The following is a 22743-nucleotide window of genomic DNA, read 5'->3' on the forward strand; positions in this document are numbered from 1 at the left end:
TTAAGGTAATCGCAGACGTTTTGTACACGTTTTGTTCAAAATCAATGTACCTAGACAGTTTTAGCTCGACAAGCTAGCAACAAGCATTAGCCTACCAAGAACGCAAACCTTAATTAACTAAGATTGCCGTTACATTGACAAAACACATTTGACCATCGCTGTCTACGAAACCAACACGGGATAAATATATAATAGGCTATATCAAAGATACTTACCCCACAAAACCAATCCTCTTCGGCGATGTCCATACTAAGGTAGCCATATCGGACGGCTGCTAAAAAAGTGTGTATGTTGTTGTCCAACAGCTGATTCGTATAGCCAAATCTGATAGGCTTGTAATATTCGTATGTCAGTATTGTATTATGCTATTGGTAGATTGACATTGGGGACCACAGCGTTCGCCTGTACCACTAATAGTTAATAAAACTAATATTTCTAGTTTCTGCGTCACGAACGTCAGTGGCAACAAGTGGCATATCGTTTAAAATAAAAGTATCCTACTGAATAGTAGAAAAACAAGTAATCCATCTCTCATTTTTCAAAGTTGAACAGATACGCGGCTTCGGCCCACCGCCTATAGCCTAGGCTGTAGAATTGCACAGCGGGCAGGCCTAACTATGCCTGCATATGTGCCTACTTAAAGCTTCCCAAAATCATGCAACAAAATAACATAAAGCCAAAAGAACATGAAAATAAAGGACTTTTACACTTAACCAAATAAATCACAAGATACAATGACAAGGACAAGACATGTAAATCAAATGAGCAAAGACAAACAGAGGCAAAACAGCAGCAAGCAAAGGATGGCGACCCTGGCGGTAACACCATACAACCTGCACAGTGGAGGGTTAGACGGCACGCTGTAGCTTCAAAGTGTTGGGAGGGGACAGCCACAAACACAGTGCAAGTCAATTTATAAAGAAACCAGTCAGCTGTATCCACCGATTTACTAATGAACGGCCTTAAAGGCACAGGTGCACTATTTCAACCCGCTACAGGTAGAAAATTGTGTGTGGTGTTTTGCAAAATGTGTTTTAGTCAATAGAAAACTGAGTCAAACATTGAGAATTAGTGTATGGTTTTGCAGATTTGGTGTCGGGTTATGATGTTTGAAGGACATGTTTAGAAAATTGTGTGACAAGCAAAGATTTAGTGTGTAAGCAGTTGAAAAAAACTGTAACAAAGTCCTTTTAGGCAAGTCCCTCCACTCGGTGGCCATATACCAGGGGTCTCAAACTCAAATGAGCTGGGGGCCAATTCTGCCAAGGTCATCTGATTGGAGGGCTGGCTATTTCTGAAAATGCAAAGTTCTTTTTTTCAAATACCACACAAAACTGCAAACAGAAAGTGCAAGTGTTTTTATCTAGTTTTAGACACCTGTGCTAGCAACCTTAGCTTATAAATAAAATAATGATAAAATAAATATTAATACAAATTATAAAATAAATGAAAAACATAAAAACAGGTATGTGTGTGTGTTTCACACCAAATAAAAATATTTCCTCTCATAACTTTTTTAAACCTGGCAAACTAGGCATCAGGGTTAAGAAAGCCATTGCCAACACCATTGGATTTTTATATCAAAATTTCAAAAGGCCATGGCTTGAAAGTGGTCAGAGATAAAGTCCTACTGTAAATGTAAAAATCTTTAAGTAAAACAAAAGTTTATGAAGGAGGTAAATTTACCCATCTAATTTGTCACTGGATGGCAAGCACCTCAAATTATGCACCTTTCAGTAAATACTGGATGAACATATTTAAGCAGGTTTACTTTCCTTTTTTCATATTACCCACATAACAAATTAACAGGAAAACACCTAAGATGTATACCAACACCTAAGATGTTGTGGTTTAGTAATAGATTACTACAATATAGGCCTACAATAAAGTATTCTGGTCAAACAGTTCCTATCGCGGGTAATCTGCAGTACCCAGAAGTTCGCATCATATTGCGGGTGACTTTGTAGTTCTTTAGAGCCCTATTTCTACTAGCCCTGCTGTCTGTACCACATCCATTACGGACACTATCATCACGATTACCACTGCAACCTCCAAGCTATGTTGGGCAGAGGGTCGAAACAAGCATGGTATGCTTAGTGGACACCGTTGTATACACGCACCTCCATTCACAGAAGCACCGTGACTATCATAGACAATCGATCATAATCTCCAAAAGGATATTCTCCTTCAGAATTAGAATAGGTGAATAACATAGCTTACCTAAGACTTCATCACACGTGAACGTTTTTCAACATTTGGTGTAGGCCTATTTCTGCTTAATTTCTGCTTCAATTTCTGCAACACTATGGCCTGCATCGCTTCCGCGTCATTAGGTACATATGCACGTCTTTGTGTTTCTCTCGTGTAATACAAGTATTTCCTGAAAACTTTGCGCAGCGATTTTGGGTTTGAATCAAGCTCTGGATGTCTTGCACATAGTGGAGCAGAGTAGGCCTACAAATGAGATTTGTCACCGTACCTGGATCTATCGTCTATTTTAATCAGTATCGTTGTTTGTCGCATTTAATAGCTTCAAGGACCGGATTACATTATTATTTTGTCATACGTCGCGGGCCGGAATTGGGCAGGACGCGGGCCGGGTGTTTGAGACCCCTGCCATATACCAACGTTTTATGGGCACTCATCGGGCACAGTCTTTGGGTCGAACTGCGCGTGCGCAAGGATTCACGACACCAATCTTTCTCCAGCGGCGAGATCACAACACATGATTGGCACGATGTCTTCACAACACACCATATGATTGGCTCAATGTATTCACATCACACCACATGATTGGCCCAACGTATTCACATGTCGACGTTTTGCCGAGGAAGGGGTGGGATATGTGTAGACAACGGCCATATTGGCGTGACAAACTAGCCCCATGCATTTCTATGGAGTATTTTTTGAGTGCTGTGTCTCCACATTAGAAAGTCTCTGGCTATAGTGAGCAAATGCAAAAAGAGTATAAATGTGTATTTGCAAACAGAATATGTTTTGCCTACAATGTTACGTTACGTTACGTTACAATGTAACGAGCTGACAGTATTGCAAGGTTTTGGATACTTTGTTTCAAGTTTGGATGCATCTGTTACATTAGGTAGAAATCATGTTGTGTAACCGTAATAAATTACCCAAAATAATGTATTTTAAAATTGTACACACAACCCATTAGGCATAGGGACAAGGTGAGCCACCCCTTTTTCTGGGTAAATTGAGCCAGCTAACTAGTACTAGTGTTGCATTAGTGAATTGCCTACACACAACGTAATACCACTCGCTTTTGTTAAAATGTCCCTCTCGGCTAGCTTGGGGACTAATTCATTTGATCTATGACGCAGTAGAGGTTTTGTGAGCTATAGCAAAGTCCTTTTAGGCAAGTCCCTCCACTCGGCGGCCATATACCAACGTTTTATGGGCACTCATCGGGCACAGTCTTTGGGTCGAACTGCGCGTGCGCAAGGCTTCACGACACCAATCTTGCTTCAGCGGCGAGATCACAACACATGATTGGCACGATGTCTTCACAACACACCATATGATTGGCTCAATGTATTCACATCACACCACATGATTGGCTCAATGTATTCACATGTCGACGTTATGCCGAGGAAGGGGTGGGATATGTGTAGACAACAGCCATATTGGCGTGACAAACTAGCCCCATGCATTTCTATGGAGTATTTTTTGAGTGCTATGTCTCCACATTAGAAAGTCTCTGGCTATAGTGAGCAAATGCAAAAAGAGTATAAATGTGTATTTGCAAACAGAATATGTTTTGCCTACCAGCAGGCGCTGGTGGAATAAAAGCTTTCCGAGAGCATTTGGGTGGCTCTTAAAAGAGCCTTTCTGTACACATAGTGTAATAGACCAGAATAATGTGCGCAACATTTACTTCTTCTTAGGTGCAGCCTTTTTGGGTTTGGCAGCTTTAGGCTTAGCCACCTTGGGTTTCGCTGCCTTTGTTTTCTTGGGGCTCTTCGCGGCCTTCTTGGGTGCAGCGGGCTTCTTGGCTTTCTTCGGGCTCTTCGTTGCCTTTTTCGGTGTGGCGGGCTTCTTGGCTGCTTTCTTCGGAGACTTTTTGGCGGCCGCAGGCTTCTTGGCTGCTGCCTTCTTGGGCTTCTTTGCCGTGGCAGGTTTCTTCGCTGCTGGCTTCTTGGCTTTAGGAGCTGCCTTCTTTACCGGCTTCTTCTTTTCCACTGCCTGTTTCTTGTTCAGCTTGAACGAGCCGGACGCGCCGGTCCCTTTAGTCTGGACCAGAGTTCCCTTGGTGACCAAACTCTTGATGGCCAGTTTGACACGAGCGTTGTTCTTCTCCACATCGTATCCACCAGCCGCCAGTGCTTTCTTCAGTGCAGCCAGAGAAACTCCTTTCTTTTCTTTGGAGGCAGAGATGGCCTTGACGACGAGCTCACCCACACTTGGGCCAGTTTTCTTGGGTCGGGGCGCCTTCTTCTTGGGGGCCTTTGCTGGGGTCGCAGCGGGAGCTGGAGCTGTTTCTGCCATTGTTTCATTTAGGTTTCACGCACAGACTACTCGGGAGACCTGAGAGAAAGAATGACAGCCATAGCCGTGGGGTGTACTACGAATCTCGATTAGTGGGTTAGCGAGGTATGTTGCGCTCAAAGCCAGGGTATGCTGTGACACGAAAGTGGATTTGTTTTAGTGTCGCTATATCACCATGGCATCTTATGCTGTCAACCAAACCTGGTCGGGAGGAGGTTATGTGCTTTATAGCTCAAATCGTGTAATCTACCGCACACTGACCAATCAATTGTCTTAAAACGAAGTTATCTCACGTGTAGGATTCTGACATATATCTTACAGGTGGAGCTCCGCCTCTACTAACATTTTGGATCTCGAATGCGCTTTAATAGGGCGGTGCGTGCAAATATCCCACTATGGACGTGCATACCATACAACAACTGATGACAATTGATTTATTTGATGTTATAGGTTAGACACAAAAAATCACCGCAGTGAAGATTAAGCTATCGCTCATGAATGCGGAAGTAATTGTTTTTAAATAGAGGCGGTCTTGTGCGTCTCCACATTACACAATTGGCCAAAGTCATCCCAACACCGAGAACGCGCACAGATCTGAGCTGAAAGCCTAGTTTGACAAATATATCACATAACTGCAATCGTAGTATCACTTAACGTATACCCCTGAGTCAAGGCTTTGTCAAGCCTCGATATGTCTACATAGCCTAGATATGTCTAACGTGCTTCGTAGTATACCCCACAGTGGGCTGGACTTATAATAAACATAACAAACGTTGGACATCTAGGTGGAGATGTTGCAGTCAGACCGAGTTTTGTGAGGACAACATGCACACAACCATAGTAAAACCGTGCAATACGTCGACAAAGAAGTGCCTTAGACCAAAACATGAGTCTCTGTCACTGCTTTTACGTGTTACAATGTGGTTTTTGCGAATGTGTACTTTCCAATCGGTAGCTTTTTGGACACTGCGAAACACAATTGACACGAAACACGAAACACACGGATACACCACATACCGTAGGTCTAAATTATAGCACAACGTTATGGGAAGCATAAGTGGTGTGGCAATATTTGCTAAGGCTGCTTATGCAGACATATGACCAATAATGAATTATAATAGAATGTTTCTAACACACTGGCTGGCATAGACTATTCTTTGGACTGCCCATTGTGATTGTGATTGTGGGGAGGACATTACGCAGCATTTTGCCTGCTTTGTATAGAGCTACCACAGGTTACTCTATACAACCACAGGTGGCAGTGTGGTGGCAGTGTGGTAACTATCAAATTGGTGTTTTCAAAAAAAAGGGATCAGGGAAAATAAAGAAAAACATATTGTAATGATCTGAGCCTAGCTGTATGACTGTACTCCCATAATGCTGTGCGTGTGTGTGTGTATAATGTTGATGTTGGTTGTAGTATGAGTAGTGGCGTTTGCCTTGTTGTGTATGTGTTAGCTGGTATGGTCTTTTTTTGTGTTGTACCTCATGTGTTTACCCCGTGTATTGTATGTGACTACCCTGTTTGTGTATCGTGCTTGTTTAATTGACCTCCCTTGTGTTGCCTGTTTTATGACGTTCGTGTTATTGGGTGCGTAACCAATAAAGACCATTTTGAGACAACCTTACAGTTTGTTACATTGGTGTCAGAAGTGGGATGACGACCCCTACTGGACGGGAGGAGAAAGCTGCAACTGATTACCTGACGATGATGAGTTTCCTGCCAAGACGGCTCTTCGACAGCACGCTCGCCCATGGCCACCTGCTGAGCCCAGCAGACGGAGCCAGCCTGCAGCGTGACCGTGATGAAGAGACCCGCCCCCGGCCACAGGAGGAAACGAACCGGGCTGATGGCAGCATCCCGCCACTTGAACCCGCTCCACACGGGAGCGATGGAAACCGGCCGGTCCTCGGTGCAACGGCGGCGGTAGAAGGGCGCCCCAGCGCAAAGTTGCCCCACTACAATGGCGAAAGGCCGCTGGCGACATACCTGGTACAGGTCCGGCTGGCAGCCGAGCTGAATGGCTGGTCGGCGGAGAGAACGGGCGTACAGGTGGCGTTGGCCCTGGAAGGGGAAGCGCTACAAGTATTAGAAGATCTGCCACCGGCGGAGCAAGTAAGCTGGACCGCAATCGAAGCAGCTCTGCAACGACGATTCGGCCAGAGAATCTTCATCAGCGATGCCAGAGAACAACTCGCTTCCAGACGGCGACACAAGGACGAGAGACTGGGCAAGTTCGCGGCTGACCTGCAGCTGTATGCCCGGCGGGGCTACCCAACGTACAGCCAGGGTCTACATGAAGAGATGGCACTGGAAGCGTTCGTGCGAGGCATCCACCCAGAGCGGCTAAAAGAACACCTTCGCCTGAGCGCCCCCAGCTCGCTGTCCGTGGCGCTTGCGGAAGCCGAACGGGTGGAAAACATCTTCCGCACAACAGAGTCGCGGCATTGCGTACGCCAGACATCGATGGAGGTGACGCGGCAGACCACGGCACAGCCACCACAACGGCGCCCACGCGAGTGGAAGAGGCCGGCCAGCGGAGACGGATGCCACCGGTGTGGCGAGCCGGGACACATCGCGTGGTACTGCCCAGCCCCGGCACCCCTCACGCTCGCACCCCAGTTACTAGAAGAAGGTGGCACGGCGGGAGGGGCTATGGATTGCATACGGCTGGGCCGGCTCGGCCAAACCAGAGGACTGTATGTGGACTGCACGCTAGATGGGACTCGGTGTCGCGCCTTGATCGATACTGGCTCCACCATCTCGCTTGTGCGCCCCGGTCTCTTACCCGGCACGCTGGTAGCCAGACCCAGAGGCTGGGAAAAGACAAAAACGCGCATCACAACAGTTACCGGAGAGCGAGCGGAACTGTATGGACAAAAGGTGGTGTGCGTGTGCATCAACGGTGAGACGGCGAGCCGCCGGCTTTGGTTGGCTAGCATTCAGGATGATTGCATTCTCGGCCTGGACGTGCTAGAGAAATGGGGGGCTGTGGTGGACATTTCCCGGTTCACACTACACTTAGGGACGAGCAGCGTAGTGTTGCACACGGCGGGGAAAACAGAGCATGAAGTGCGGAGAGCTGGCGCGACGAAGAACTCTCCAACTCGCTCCACACAAGCCCGCAGGAAGCAAACTCGCAAAGAGTGCTCGCCATCCAAGACTCCGCCCCTCCCCACACAAGCCCGCGAAACTCAAGCCCGCGGAAACAACAGGTCTCATCCAGGTCCGCTTGCTGAGTCTCCGCCCCTCCCCACACAAGCCCGCGGAACTCAAGCCCGCGAAAACAACAGGTCTCGTCCAGGTCCGCTTGCTGAGTTCGCCACTGCTCAGCTCACGTCCACTAGAGAGGAGCCAGGAGCGCGGGTTGAGCAATCACCACTCTCCATTCAGAGAGCGCAGCCCTCTGTAGAGACAAGGCAAGCCGTAAATGAACTCTGCACTCGTAGCTGTGAGGGGCTGAGTGAAGCACAGGGTAGCCAGGTGCGGAGACTACTAGCAGCGTACACCGACATATTCGCTGCAAGAGATGAGGACTGCACCCGAACGAGCCTGGTCCAACACGAGATCGACACCGGAAATGCTCGGCCCATCCGACTTCAGCCTCATCGCTTACCGTTCGCCAAACGACAAGCAGCTGAAGAAAAGATCAAGGAAATGGCCGCGGCAGGAGTGATAGAGCCAAGCAGTAGTCCCTGGGCTGCGCCGGCTGTACTCGTCCGGAAGAAGGACGGCTAGTGGCGGTTCTGTGTTGACTACAGGCGCCTCAACCAGGTAACCCGGAAAGACTCCTACCCGCTCCCCCGCATTGACGATGCGCTGGACAGCATTGCCGGCTCCTGCTGGTTTAGCTCGCTGGACTTACGCAGTGGCTACTGGCAGATTGAACTAGCCCCGGAAGCTCGGCCGAAGACATCGTTTACCATCGGGCAAGGGCTGTGGCAGTTCCGGGTACTTCCGTTCGGCCTATGCAACGGGCCAGCGAACTTTGAGCGGCTGATGGAGCGTGTCCTGGCGGGCATTCCACGAACATGCTGCGTGGTTTACCTGGACGACATCCTGTGTCATGCAACAGACTTCACCGGTGCCATAGGACATCTGGAAAAGGTGTTCGACGCCATACGGGGTGCTGGGCTCAAACTGCACCCGAAAAAGTGCCACCTGTTCCGGAGGCAAACCGGATTCCTGGGCCATGTCGTGGGGGCCGCCGGAGTGGCCACCGACCCAGCTAAGGTGGAGACGGTGAGACGTTGGCCTGTTCCGCGCGATGGTGCTGAGCTGCGGAGCTTCCTGAGCCTGGCGTCATATTACCGGCGTTTCATCCGGGACTTTGCTACAGTCGCCAGCCCGCTGCATCGTTTGACGCACAAAGGCCAGCTCTTCGAGTGGACGCGAGAGTGCGACGCGGCATTCCGGCGGCTGCGGAGGGCGCTATGTGAGGCCCCAGTGCTCGCTTTCCCTGACCCTCAACTGCCTTTCATCCTGGACACCGACGCCAGCGACGTGGGCGTCGGCGCCGTCCTCTCTCAAGCAGGCGAGCAGGGCGAGCAGGTGGTCGCATACTTCAGCCGCTCACTGGACCGAGCGGAGAAGAACTACTGCGTGACCCGCAGAGAACTGTTGGCTGTGGTGGTGGCAGTGCGCCATTTCCGAACCTACCTCTACGGCAAACGGTTCCTGCTGAGAACGGACCATGCATCGCTCACCTGGCTGCTGAACTTCAAAGAACCAGAGGGCCAGCTGGCTCGCTGGCTGGAGGCGCTCCAGGACTACGACATGGAGATTCGACACCGGGCGGGTCGCCTTCACGGCAACGCGGACGCCCTGTCCAGGCGTCCGTGTGCAGCAGACCAGTGCCAGCACTGCCACCGGAGGGAGGAGAGGAGCCTGGCCGCGGCTCAACCGGAGCCCGCTCGTCGGCTACAGGCTGCATCACCGCTGGCAGAGAGAGAGAGAGTCGCTGTTGTTAACGCTCACCAGCGTCGCGCCAACGAGAGGGTCAACGCTCGCTGGAACAGTACTGGAACAGGTACATGGGGCTGTGGGGGCGGCTCATTTCGGCATCGCAAAAACTCTTCGTCGGCTGAGAAGCCACTTCTATTGGCCGGGATGCAGGCTGGACGTTGAACTGCATGTTCACTGCTGTGACGCCTGCACAGCGAAGAAGGGCCCCACGCGACGCTCGCACGCTCCGCTGCAGCAATACGCAGTCGGGGCTCCCATGGAGCGGGTAGCCGTCGATATCATGGGCCCACTGCCAGTCACAGAGCGGGGAAATCGCTACGTGCTCGTAGCTATGGACTATTTCACTAAGTGGCCGGAGGCGTATGCAGTGCCAGATCAGAGCGCCCACACGACAGCGGACAGACTGGTCACTGAGATGTTCTGCCGGTTCGGGGCACCGGAGGAGCTCCACAGCGACCAAGGGCGGAATTTCGAGGCGGAGGTGTTTGCTGAGGTTTGCCAGCGCATGGGCATCCGGAAAACGAGAACGACACCTCTGCATCCACAAAGCGACGGGCTGGTCGAACGGTTTAACCGGACGCTAGCAGTGCAGCTGGCCATATTGGCCGACCGCCGACAAAAGGACTGGGACTTACACTTGCCCCTGGTGCTATGGGCATATCGCACAGCGGTGCAAGAGTCAACGAAATGCACACCGGCAGCTCTGATGTTCGGGCGAGAGCTACGCACGCCGGTGGACTTGGTGTTCGGTTCGCCTCCGGAGGCGGAGATTGGAGGTAAGCCAGGGCTGGAATACTACAAGCAGCTACGCGAGAGACTCAAAGGAGTACATGAGTTGGCCCGGCAGGCTATGAGTGAAGCTGGAATGCGTCAAAAGCGAGCTTACGATACACGCTGTCGCGGCCAGGAGTTCCAGACCGGCGATAAAGTGTGGGTGTACTGCCCGGAGAGAAAGAAAGGCATTTCCCCGAAACTCACTAGCCAGTGGGTCGGGCCGTGCGATGTCTTAGAGAAGCTGTCTGATGTGGTCTATCGTGTGAGACTGATTAAGCGTCGGAGAGTTGTGGCTCTCCACCGTGATCGACTGGCCCCGTATCAACCCCTGGCCTCAGCTGAGGGTCGTGGAGACTTTGACACTGACTCTGTGGAACGTGGTGACAATGGAGCTGTGGCTCTAACACCGATCACCGTGCAGCCTTCACCGGAAGTCACCGACGCGACAGCGGGGCGCCCACAAAGACAGCGTCGCGTCCCAGCCAGGCTCATGGACTGACGTAGGGTAAGACTTGAGTCAAGGGGACATGGACTAAGTCTCGGGGGGCTGTGTAATGATCTGAGCCTAGCTGTATGACTGTACTCCCATAATGCTGTGCGTGTGTGTGTGTATAATGTTGATGTTGGTTGTAGTATGAGTAGTGGCGTTTGCCTTGTTGTGTATGTGTTAGCTGGTATGGTCTTTCTTTGTGTTGTACCTCATGTGTTTACCCCGTGTATTGTATGTGACTACCCTGTTTGTGTATCGTGCTTGTTTAATTGACCTCCCTTGTGTTGCCTGTTTTATGACGTTCGTGTTATTGGGTGCGTAACCAATAAAGACCATTTTGAGACAACCTTACAGTTTGTTACAATATTTAACAAATCTTTGTATATTCCCACAAGGTGTTTGGGTGCTCTGAAAATGATAACCAAAATGATTTTTCAGACTTGTGAGGTCTGCTGTTCAGACCCTGAAGGGATTTATTTTCTGTTCATTGCTTTTTGTGAGAGTGTTTCTACTTATCTCAGTAAGGAAAATAAATCAAGAGCCTAATGAGTACAAATATGTCTTCTGAAGGCTTAAACAGAGCCCAGCCAGAAAACTCCAATAAAATTTGTATCAACTTTGAGGGACAGCTATGACCATGCAGGATTATCCAGACCAAACGTGATGATTTATACTATTCCTATTTATGTACCAGCATGCAACATTTGAGCCTCCTACATGGTTTAGTTCTTGTGCTGTGGGCTTGTGAACTTTGACAAAAAAAAGAGGCCGGACAAAATCGACACCCCCCTCCCCCTGTAAAACTGGCTGTATCTTGGAAAGTATTGATCTTACATAATACTACTTTTACAGTGTGTCTCCTGGGTAACATAGGTACACCTGGTAATTTTTTCAGAATTTTTTGAGACCTAAGTGCGTGGGCCCTGGTTGAACTGACGTGGAATGACCCCTTATAGAGTGCAAAAATATTACACATGTTTATGGCGCTTTACAGAGTGTTAGACAATGAGAGAAAAAAAAGAAGGGGTGAGGAAAAACTGCCTATAATTGGAGATACATATAGAAAGAAACCTCGAGCAGATCCACGACTCAAGGGCCTGACCCATCTGCCTAGGGTCAGATACAGAACAGTAAGGTCTGTATACATGATAAATGCAAAAGTTAGTCAGATGTAGAGTATAGAACATGGTGTTTAAAGCCACCTGAGGTGTATGTTACAAGAGGTGGGATGGTTGCATATCCGGTATGATAATGCATGAATCATATTTAGTGTCAAAGTTCAAATAGTCCATTGTAGGAAATGGAATTCTCCAAGGGGATTAGGAGTTGTTATAGGGCAAGTGGTGGGTCGCTAGGCTGTACGAGCCAGGAATCCGGCAGGGGTTGTCATAGGGCAAGTGGTGGGTCGCTAGGTTGTACGGGCCCGGAATCCGGGCATAGGGCACAGTAATAGGCGATGATAGGGCAGAGATGGGACTGGTGAGATGAGTGAGATGAGGGCCAAACACACGGATGACTGATGACTGGTGATGGTATACCTCACAAGTGACGTAAGGGGGAAGAAAGGGAGATGTAGAGTGCAGTGGCGTAACTATAGTAGGTGCAGCAAGTGCAGTCGCACCAGGGCCCGTGACCTCCCGGGGCCCGTCGCTACCCCCGCCCTGCCTTCTTTTTTTTGAGAATGTTAGAGCACGGAGAGTGAAGCGTCACTTTGACGAACTATCGGAAGATGAGAGATACTTTTTAATGCAACTCTGGACATCATAATCAGTCAGCTCTCCCAAAGATTTGCAAGTGTGCGGGAAACTTGTCATGTGTTTGAGTCTTTACGTCCTATGACCCTTCAACTCGCAGGTGATGATGAACTGCTTGAAAAGGCAAGACGTTTGTCAGACCATTATAGCAGGGACATTTCACAGAAGTCATCTATTTTTCAACTTGCCAAAATGCTGGTGGTAGATTATGACAGTGTAACATCCACATTCGGGGAAGTGTGTACTGCTCTCATGTTGTTTCTGACATTGCCTGTAACTGTGGCAACAGCTGAGCGATCTTTTTCCAAACTCAAACTTATTAAGGAGCAGCATGGGGCAGGAGAGGCTCAGTGGGTTAGCTATCCTGTCCATTGAAAATACGAGAGCCAGCATTAAATATTGGGAACATCGTTGACGATTTTGCACATCGAAAGATGGCCTTCTTCTAATGGCCTAATTCGCGCATATTGGGGATTGTATGCATATTAATTATTTTATTTGGTTTCTGCACGGTTAAATAAGTTAGGATACATTAAGTTTTGTTTCTGCGCAGTGCGAGGTTATAAGCAAGCAATCTACGCTTCAGCAGAGGGTTGAAGAGGCGCATTGAGCGCATTGAGTGTTCCCATAATTCCATGCGAGTTGATGTTAATGCAGTAGCCTAATATTAGATTACCCTGGCCTGCAGGCTGTTAATAAAATAATTTTTAATGTTTTCACATGTAATAGGTCCTATGTAGTCGTGTGTTTTTTATTTGAAATTGTCATCTGTAACTACTAAACTACTTCGGTGCCTCAGGCCCTTTGCATAAACAATTGAAGTCACCCTTAATGTGTATTGCATGTATCAGAGCTAATTCATCCTGGGCCGAAATAAGCCAGTATGGGGCCCGCGTAGCGCTTTCGCACCTGGGCCCGCCATGAACTTGTTACGCCACTGGTAGAGTGGGTTAGTATTAAAGCAAAGTGGTTAATATCAATCAAGTATATCAATGGTACTATACAGTGTTAAACCATAGTGAGAATATGCAAGAGAGGGAGAGAGAGAGAGAGGGGAGGGGAGAGAGGAGAGAGGGGGGGTTGTATGGCGTGACACATGAAAAGTCCATGACAGCACTATGCTATAGCAGCATAACTAAGGCATGGTGAAGGGTAGCAAACACCAGCACAGGTATGGTCAGTGTGACCACCATTGCACGCATGAGTGGGGTGCCAGTCACACGATGATACAGCAGGGTGGTCCATTCCAAAAATCCCCGAGGTGGGTAAAGCTCCACACTGCACCATACCTTACTATGGTACTTACTAGGCACTAAAGAGGCATGTTTTAAGTAGACTTAAAACAATAATACAACTTTGGTCCTTTTTGCTAATATCATTGCCATGTTTTTAAAGTTCTTCAGAAGTCCCTTAAATAAGTTGTATTTCAGTTCTTATCACATTTCTTATAATTTCTGATATTTCTTATATTGTGCTGATAAAGTATTAAAAAGTTATGATTTGGTAAGAGATTGACTGCAGGGAATAACTGCTTCAAGGGTAGAAGGTGATCCTGTTGTATTAGTAGTCATATTTTCTCTCAGAAATATTGTTAATTTAATCTGACTATCATGAGGCTCCATGACTTTGTGGGCATCTGAACACACAACACAATTTTGATCATTTTAATTACAATGTTGGTGTTTTGTTTAAGTTCAGAACACCATTCCTGGCCAAAAATGGCCGGCCATTAGAAATGAATGGGTGAGAAATTGGTCAGTGTATAAAATTGACTCCAGTCACATACCTATTGATCAGATGGACAGTATCTGTGCTTCTGTACATTCACACACATTCTCTCTCTCTCTCTCTCTCTCTCTCTCTCTCACACACACACGCATATATTGTATCAGGAGTTCTTCGGTAATGAAAGAGTTACTTTGGGTCCAAAAGAGATGGTACAATATGTTATCTAAACCCGATAAATAGATTGCGTGCTCATAATGAGCAGGCAAAATGCAACTGCGTAATGTCCTCCCCACAATCACTTACAGCATATGGGCAGTCCAAAGAATAGTCTATGCCAGCCAGTGTGTTAGAAACATATATTCTATTATAATTCATTATTGGTCATATGTCTGCACAAGCAGCCTTAGCAAATATTGCCACACCACTTATGCTTCCCATAACTTTGTGCTATAATTTAGACCTACGGTATGTCGTGTATCCGTGTGTTTCGTGTTGGTCAATTGTGTTTCGCAGTGTCCAAAAAGCTGCCGATTGGAAAGTACACATTCGCAAAAAACACATTGTAACACGTAAAAGCAGTGACAGAGACTCATGTTTTGGTCTAAGGCACTTCTTTGTCGACGTATTGCACGGTTTTACTATGGTTGTGTGCATGTTAACTCGGACTGACTGCAACATCTCCACCTAGATGTCCAACGTTCGCAGTTCGTTGCAAAAGTGATAAAGGGCGACCAAAGCCCCCATATATTCATTTTAACGTGTAGGCTGTGCTCTTCACAAAAGACATCGTCTTGTTTGTAAATGTCATGTCGATACTCATATTTCTTACAAAGAAGTGTGTGAAGAAAACACAAGTGACTTCTTCGTCACAGAGAGGCCGGGACAGCTCTCACTCTGCTGAGTCTAAATGGTTCTCATGTTTATTATAAGTCCAGCCCACCGGCTATGGCTGTCATTCATTCTCTCAGGTCTCCCGAGTAGTCTGTGCGTGAAACCTAAACGAAACAATGGCAGAAACAGCTCCAGCTCCCGCTGCGACCCCAGCAAAGGCCCCCAAGAAGAAGGCGCCCCGACCCAAGAAAACTGGCCCAAGTGTGGGCGAGCTCGTCGTCAAGGCCATCTCTGCTTCCAAAGAAAAGAAAGGAGTTTCCCTGGCTGCACTGAAGAAAGCACTGGCGGCTGGTGGATACGATGTGGAGAAGAACAACGCTCGTGTCAAACTGGCCATCAAGAGTTTGGTCACCAAGGGAACTCTGGTCCAGACTAAAGGGACCGGCGCGTCCGGCTCCTTCAAGCTGAACAAGAAACAGGCAGTGGAAAAGAAAAAGCCGGTTAAGAAGGCAGCTCCTAAAGCCAAGAAGCCAGCAGCGAAGAAACCTGCCGCGGCAAAGAAGCCCAAGAAGGCAGCAGCCAAGAAGCCTGCGGCCGCCAAAAAGTCTCCGAAGAAAGCAGCCAAGAAGCCCGCCACACCGAAAAAGGCAACGAAGAGCCCGAAGAAAGCCAAGAAGCCCGCTGCACCCAAGAAGGCCGCGAAGAGCCCCAAGAAAACAAAGGCAGCGAAACCCTAAGCCTAAAGCTGCCAAACCCAAAAAGGCTGCACCTAAGAAGAAGTAAATGTTGCGCACATTATTCTGGTCTATTACACCATGTGTACAGAAAGGCTCTTTTAAGAGCCACCCAAATGCTCTCGGAAAGCTTTTATTCCACCAGCGCCTGCTGGTAGGCAAAACATATTCTGTTTGCAAATACACATTTATACTCTTTTTGCATTTGCTCACTATAGCCAGAGACTTTCTAATGTGGAGACATAGCACTCAAAAAATACTCCATAGAAATGCATGGGGCTAGTTTGTCACGCCAATATGGCTGTTGTCTACACATATCCCACCCCTTCCTCGGCATAACGTCGACATGTGAATACATTGAGCCAATCATGTGGTGTGATGTGAATACATTGAGCCAATCATATGGTGTGTTGTGAAGACATCGTGCCAATCATGTGTTGTGATCTCGCCGCTGAAGCAAGATTGGTGTCGTGAAGCCTTGCGCACGCGCAGTTCGACCCAAAGACTGTGCCCGATGAGTGCCCATAAAACGTTGGTATATGGCCGCCGAGTGGAGGGACTTGCCTAAAAGGACTTTGCTATAGCTCACAAAACCTCTACTGCGTCATAGATCAAATGAATTAGTCCCCAAGCTAGCCGAGAGGGACATTTTAACAAAAGCGAGTGGTATTACGTTGTGTGTAGGCAATTCACTAATGCAACACTAGTACTAGTTAGCTGGCTCAATTTACCCCAGCCTTAGTGGCTCATCTAATCCCACAACCGTCATCTTGAAATAACATGCTTCTCACAACAAGCCAAGGGTAACATTCATGATTTTATTCAGCCCTCACATCATAGCTGAAGACGGAACCAATTAAGGTGTAAGTGATGCATCTGAATGTTGTTCTAGTTACGTTTTCTCTAAAACACCCTAACTCTGGACATGAATGGAGGCCACTTGGAGAGCAAAACATATTTTTACACATTTTTCGGTTTACCACATTTGCCATGTGCTGTACCTTTCCACAGATTGTAAGGAATGTTTCCCTCTTCTTTAAAAAGCTGTCACATGATAAAATGTGTTTCCCAGAAAAAGGGGTGGCTCACCTTGTCCCTATGCCTAATGGGTTGTGTGTACAATTTTAAAATACATTATTTTGGGTAATTTATTACGGTTACACAACATGATTTCTACCTAATGTAACAGGTGCATCCAAACTTGAAACAAAGTATCCAAAATCTTGCAATACAACAATGTCAGCTTGTTACATTGTAATAGCCAGTGCCAAATGATGTCAGGAAGCCTCGTTGGTTTACTGCGTATTAAGTTGAACCTCTGGAAACTTCGCTGTCACTGTAGGTGGGATATTACTTTTCTGCTATGACATGTGGTAACTTCTTTGGTGATTGAGCTGATGGTCTAAAAGGAAGGTGGAAGTGTTATACGCGCCAAATAGATTTTGAAATGATGTCACGTCACGCAACAAACTACAAGTTGATTGGCTCTCACTATTGTGTTGTTAGCCACTGAGGCACGGAGTAGCACCGCGCCGGTGTCCTATAAGGACACATGCCTTGCCCTCTCTCACCATTTGAGTATTCGGACGGACTCTCAACATCTACTAAAAAATGAGCGGAAGAGGCAAAACCGGCGGCAAGGCCAGAGCAAAGGCCAAGACTCGTTCATCCAGGGCTGGACTTCAGTTCCCCGTGGGCCGTGTGCACAGACTGTTGCGTAAAGGCAATTATGCTCAGCGTGTCGGCGCCGGTGCACCGGTCTACTTGGCTGCTGTGCTCGAGTATCTGACTGCTGAAATCCTGGAGTTGGCTGGCAACGCTGCCCGTGACAACAAGAAGACCCGTATTATTCCCCGCCATCTGCAGCTGGCTGTGCGCAACGACGAAGAGTTGAACAAACTACTCGGCGGAGTGACCATCGCTCAGGGTGGTGTACTGCCCAACATCCAGGCTGTACTGCTGCCCAAGAAGACTGAGAAGTCCAAGTAAACATGCTCCTTCTAAGTCTCTGAAACAAAGGCTCTTTTAAGAGCCAACCAACCCATAAAAAAAATCATTCCAAAATGCCTTTGCCATTGACCTGTTTTCTGTGGCGCCAAAAATATTTACTCACACACGATACACATGTATAAAGCAGTTGAGTAAACACTCCTTTTCCTGCCAATACCTGACCACCCTTCCCCCCACAAAATGTCAAGAAGTAGACGGCCTGTCTGGTTGAAGAATGAGTATTTAAGTATACTCTTGATCCCGTGATTTGGTCTCTGCATTATAACCCAATCGGTGAATTAGTGAAACACAAACAGCACACACTGAACACACAGTGAGGTGAAGCACACACTCATCCCGGCGCAGTGAGCTGCCTGCTTCAACGGCGGCGCTCGGGGAGCAGTGAGGGGTTAGGTGCCTTGCTCAAGGGCACTTCAGCCGCGGCCCACTGGTCGGGGCTCGAACCGGCAACCCTCCCGTTACGAATCCAGAGTGCATTACGAAGCCACGGCTGCCCACTAATGTAATGTTGAATGTAAACTGTTAATCATGAAGATGTTTCTCGGGCCTCGTAGTTCAAGGTGACTATGCAGTCATGTAATTGCATTATCTCCATGATGTATGAAAAATAAGTTTTATGAGGTAGTTTGGTGTTTACTGATTATAAACAAGCAGTTATTTGTAGGCTTTAACGTAGCAAATACAAGCTATACCTTAAGTCATTATTTTTGTTTGTACATGACGACCAATAAGTCAATTGTTTGTAGTCCATCAACACAATGACATAGGCCATTACGGGGGTGGGCTTTGTATTCTGAATTTCAGGCGGCACTCGGAAGACCAATCAGCGGAGACCAACAACCTGACGTACACAGGGGGAGGCTGAGACCGTAGGCTTTATATACCCAAGTTCCGCAATCCTGTTCATACTGTTCAATTCCGAAGAATACGTAGCAATGGCCAGAACCAAGCAAACTGCCCGCAAGTCCACCGGAGGTAAGGCTCCGAGGAAGCAGCTCGCCACCAAAGCTGCGCGTAAAAGCGCACCTGCCACCGGTGGCGTTAAGAAGCCTCACCGTTACAGGCCTGGAACCGTGGCTCTGAGAGAGATCCGTCGTTACCAGAAGTCCACTGAGCTGCTGATCCGCAAGTTGCCCTTCCAGCGTCTGGTCCGGGAAATAGCCCAGGATTTCAAGACCGATCTGCGCTTCCAGAGCTCTGCTGTCATGGCTCTTCAGGAGGCTAGCGAGGCTTACCTCGTCGGTCTGTTCGAGGACACCAATCTGTGCGCTATCCACGCCAAGAGAGTCACTATCATGCCCAAGGACATCCAGCTGGCTCGTCGTATCCGTGGGGAGCGTGCTTAAGTGATTTGAAGTCAGGAACCGAATATTCAAAGGCTCTTTTAAGAGCCACCCAAACATGAAAAAAAGCTGTTTTCCAATGTTTTGGTTGAATTGGTTTTTGGTTAATCTTACTATTCTTTAACATTTGCATGGCTCTGTACTTTGTAATAAGTAGGTGTCGTATTCATTGCTAAATGTAATGGCAACAGGTGCAAGAGATCAATGCTAGCAAGTTAAACCAGAGACTTTCTAATGAGGAGACACAGCACTCAAAAAATACTCCATAGAAATGCATGGGGCTAGTTTGTCACGCCAATATGGCCGTTGTCTACACATATCCCACCCCTTCCTCGGCAAAACGTCGACATGTGAATACATTGAGCCAATCATGTGGTGTGATGTGAATACATTGAGCCAATCATATGGTTTGTTGTGAAGACATCGTGCCAATCATGTGTTGTGATCTCGCCGCTGGAGCAAGATTGGTGTCGTGAAGCCTTGCGCACGCGCAGTTCGACCCAAAGACTGTGCCCGATGAGTGCCCAAAAAACGTTGGTATATGGCCGCCCAGTGGAGGGACTTGGCCTAAAAGGACTCAGCCTACCTTCAGCACGTCATCTCACGCTGACCATGTCCGCAGGGCCTACCTTGTTTCCTACTGTCCAAGTTATATTTCTCAACATAATCTCTAAGAAGAATGCTTAAATCTATAAAGGCATTTTCTCAACTGCAAGAGAAAAAAAAACACGGAGGTTGACGCTTGTTAGGCTAACAGTAGGGCCTACTGGGTAGGGTAGCCTATAATGCGTAGGGGAGAACTGGTAGCCTACAATTGTAACAGCGGTACAAATGTATCAATGTTTTATTCTCAAGATATGGTGTAGCTACGGAAAGATCATAGCATGTAATTCTTACAGCCATCCAAACATGGATGGTCTACTTAATACGACCAGATTAAAAGGTGCAAAATTCAAGCATCGCGATTTTTTTTTTTAAACCGCAACTTGTTTGTTTAAGTTTGGTTCGTGAAATTTGAGCGTGTGGACTTCAATCACATGTCATTGATATCTTCAGTCCCTCTGTTTCAAGTTAACATGAGTGCCATTTATATAGTCTTAGCAAATGCAATTAAATAAAAATAAAAACATGACCTGTGCGGGTCAGTTGTAACCAGTCTCTATGGCAAAATTAACTGATTTTTTCGCGCAACACTTCTGATTGCGAGTTATGGATTTTGTTGTGCCGCGATCACACCCAATTAAAGTTAACAGAGCAACTTGAAATATCACGGTTGGACCAAATGCTTCAGACATGTAAGAAATAACCAGTTTATCAACTATATTTACTGGTTTTATCAAGTGGACAAAAATAAGCATAAAGGTGAGCTATCATAACACTGTGACATATGGTCTGCAATGGCTAATGCAATAAAATAACAGTCATACATTTGGTCTATTTTTGATTTTATATGAAAAGAGAAGCTCTTTGTTTAAGCCAGCAGGATTCAAGATTCACTTTACATGTTACATTCATGACGCTATACTGTTACAACTGTACCGCACTTTTTTATGGCTGCGTCAAGGTTGTAACAGGCCTAGGCTAGGCTACATGCCGCTGTTAATTAAAAACATGCACATAAACAATAGGCTAGGCTATATAGAGGACAATATTATGTTATTATATTATATTATTGTTGCATGTTCCCTTTGGGACTCGCACAGGCTACTAAACTATTAAAGAAAATACCGATAGGCTAGAGATAAAATGCATTGATGTTATTGCCTATGTTCAAACAAATATCAAACCCGATGTCCTATTGCAGTGACAGGGATACTGTACTGCAGATGTTTTCCTTTGCATGAATGTTAAATTGAGGTCCTGACTCACCAAGGTTGTTAAAGATGCCATGGCACTTATTGCAAAGAGTAGGTGGTTCCCTGATTTGCTTTATTTATGTACACATACATAAAGACAGACACACATAAACACATACACACACACACACAAAGACACGTAAACACACACACACACTACACATGCACACACACATACATGCACACACACGACACGCACAAACACGCACACAAACACATGAACACACATACACACACACACACATGTACCCATACAAACACACCTACATACACAAACACAAACACACACACACACACACACACACACTCTGCACACACTCAATTACAAACACACAAAAAAGGAACAAAGTAGGAAGTGAGCACAATTTGACACGCGTGACTTATATTTGTAGAAAAAATGTGCTGGACTGGGCGGCGGTCATATTTTGTACCACTCTGCGGTACATCTAGTTATTCTATTTGCTGTATTAAAATGTTTATGTAACTGCAGATTGCAAGTTGGCATGCATCCCATACTGTTGGTTGCGTGAATGAGTGTCACATACACACATGCGCAGTGCAGAGGAAAGTGTCTCTAGATACAGACATGCTGATCCTCAAGATGCCTGACATTCACAAGAAGTCTCAGATGTCTGAAAAAACAAGTGAAAATATCATGTTACATTTCCTTGTTTGAAAGCTTCAGGCAGATATTTGTCAATGCCAGTGTCAATTTATGCATATAGAACTTTTATTAGCAATGGCAGTTTGCCAAAGTGCTGTTCATTCAAGGAGAAATTCTGTGATTTTTCACATAGCTCTCCGTTTCTTGAGATCACGGAGTACTGTCAGTACGAAAACAGGTTTTACCGAGCTACCCAGATTTACATGGTAGATATGCATGCCTTTTTAAACCTAGTCCATATGGAAGCAGTATACAAAGGAGTGCAATATGCTTTAAACAGGCTCATTTTTATGTCATCTGTGCTCATGTGGAATTTTCTTTCCAGCATGTTAGCTTGGGCATATAATTTGCAACGCTGCCTGTATATATCCTCATCGTCAGATAACTGATCTGTAAGGTAATGATCCAGATATTCTGTCTGGAAAACAAAGATCTTTGTCCTACATATTAAGACAGCACTCTTTTTGGTATTAAACATCACATCATATTTCATCCATATTCAGAGCAGATATTCAGTAGCTGCTGAAAGTCAGCACTGCTGGGAGAGAAAATGGGCAGATCATCAGCATGAAATTATTTACCAAGGTGTTACCCATCAATTCCATAATAATCAGATCCTTCCTATCAGACAAATTTCTAATATTGCACAGGCACATTTACTGTATATGCCAATTTTTTTTTTTTTTTTCAGATAAATAAAGATGAGCAAAAATGTATTTCAAGTGTAACCCAGAACACCAAAGATGCACTTAACAATTCCCCAGTGGGACAGCCCTACACCCTTACAAACTTAGCAGGAACATCATCAAAGAAAGTCTGTGAGTCCTTTTTGAAAATTGAACTGGGGATCATGGACCCTGGGAACATAGGGCCCTGGGAACATAGGACCCTGGGAACATAGGACTTTGGGAACATAGGACTTTGGGAACATAGGAAGGTGGAGTTATCTTGGCATGGACACCATCCTGTATGTAAATGATGCTATAAGGAAGTTAAAATCCTCCCATCCATTTGACTAGGTTTCCCCTTATTCTCCCCTTGGGCCAGTAGTGTGTTTCCTTGTGTGCTTCCCTGCAGGTGTGCTCTT

At 46.7% G+C, this 22743-nt stretch overlaps 4 protein-coding genes across 4 annotated transcripts; 3 read left to right on the plus strand and 1 right to left on the minus strand.

The window, feature by feature from the left end:
* Window positions 1–3891: 3891 nt before the first annotated feature.
* On the minus strand, window positions 3892–4506 carry LOC143139183 (histone H1-like). The gene has a single exon (XM_076299817.1). It carries the CDS (start codon window positions 4504–4506, stop codon window positions 3892–3894), a length of 615 nt encoding a protein of 204 aa, XP_076155932.1.
* Window positions 4507–15225: 10719 nt separating this feature from the next.
* On the plus strand, window positions 15226–15786 carry LOC143127697 (histone H1-like). The gene has a single exon (XM_076289353.1). It carries the CDS (start codon window positions 15226–15228, stop codon window positions 15784–15786), a length of 561 nt encoding a protein of 186 aa, XP_076145468.1.
* A 1597-nt stretch (window positions 15787–17383) lies between these two features.
* On the plus strand, window positions 17384–17962 carry LOC143127720 (histone H2A). Its single transcript, XM_076289384.1, has one exon. It carries the CDS (start codon window positions 17395–17397, stop codon window positions 17770–17772), a length of 378 nt encoding a protein of 125 aa, XP_076145499.1. The 5' UTR covers window positions 17384–17394; the 3' UTR covers window positions 17773–17962.
* A 539-nt stretch (window positions 17963–18501) lies between these two features.
* Window positions 18502–19407, plus strand: LOC143127710 (histone H3). The gene has a single exon (XM_076289375.1). The coding sequence runs from the start codon at window positions 18729–18731 to the stop codon at window positions 19137–19139; it is 411 nt and encodes a 136-aa protein (XP_076145490.1). The 5' UTR covers window positions 18502–18728; the 3' UTR covers window positions 19140–19407.
* The last annotated feature ends 3336 nt before the right edge of the window (window positions 19408–22743 follow it).

Source organism: Alosa pseudoharengus, unplaced genomic scaffold (assembly GCF_046254945.1).
Source record: "Alosa pseudoharengus isolate Yale_2024_CS ecotype anadromous, Long Island Sound unplaced genomic scaffold, YU_APseudo_1.1 YU_APseudo_1.1_scf_1, whole genome shotgun sequence".
Classification (NCBI taxonomy): Eukaryota; Metazoa; Chordata; class Actinopteri; order Clupeiformes; family Clupeidae; genus Alosa; species Alosa pseudoharengus.

Coding starts and splice junctions, on each gene's coding strand:
- LOC143139183 (XM_076299817.1), bottom strand. CDS start 4,506: ATGGCAGAAACAGCTCCAGCTCCCGCTGCGACCCCAGCAAAGGCCCCC.
- LOC143127697 (XM_076289353.1), top strand. CDS start 15,226: ATGGCAGAAACAGCTCCAGCTCCCGCTGCGACCCCAGCAAAGGCCCCC.
- LOC143127720 (XM_076289384.1), top strand. CDS start 17,395: ATGAGCGGAAGAGGCAAAACCGGCGGCAAGGCCAGAGCAAAGGCCAAG.
- LOC143127710 (XM_076289375.1), top strand. CDS start 18,729: ATGGCCAGAACCAAGCAAACTGCCCGCAAGTCCACCGGAGGTAAGGCT.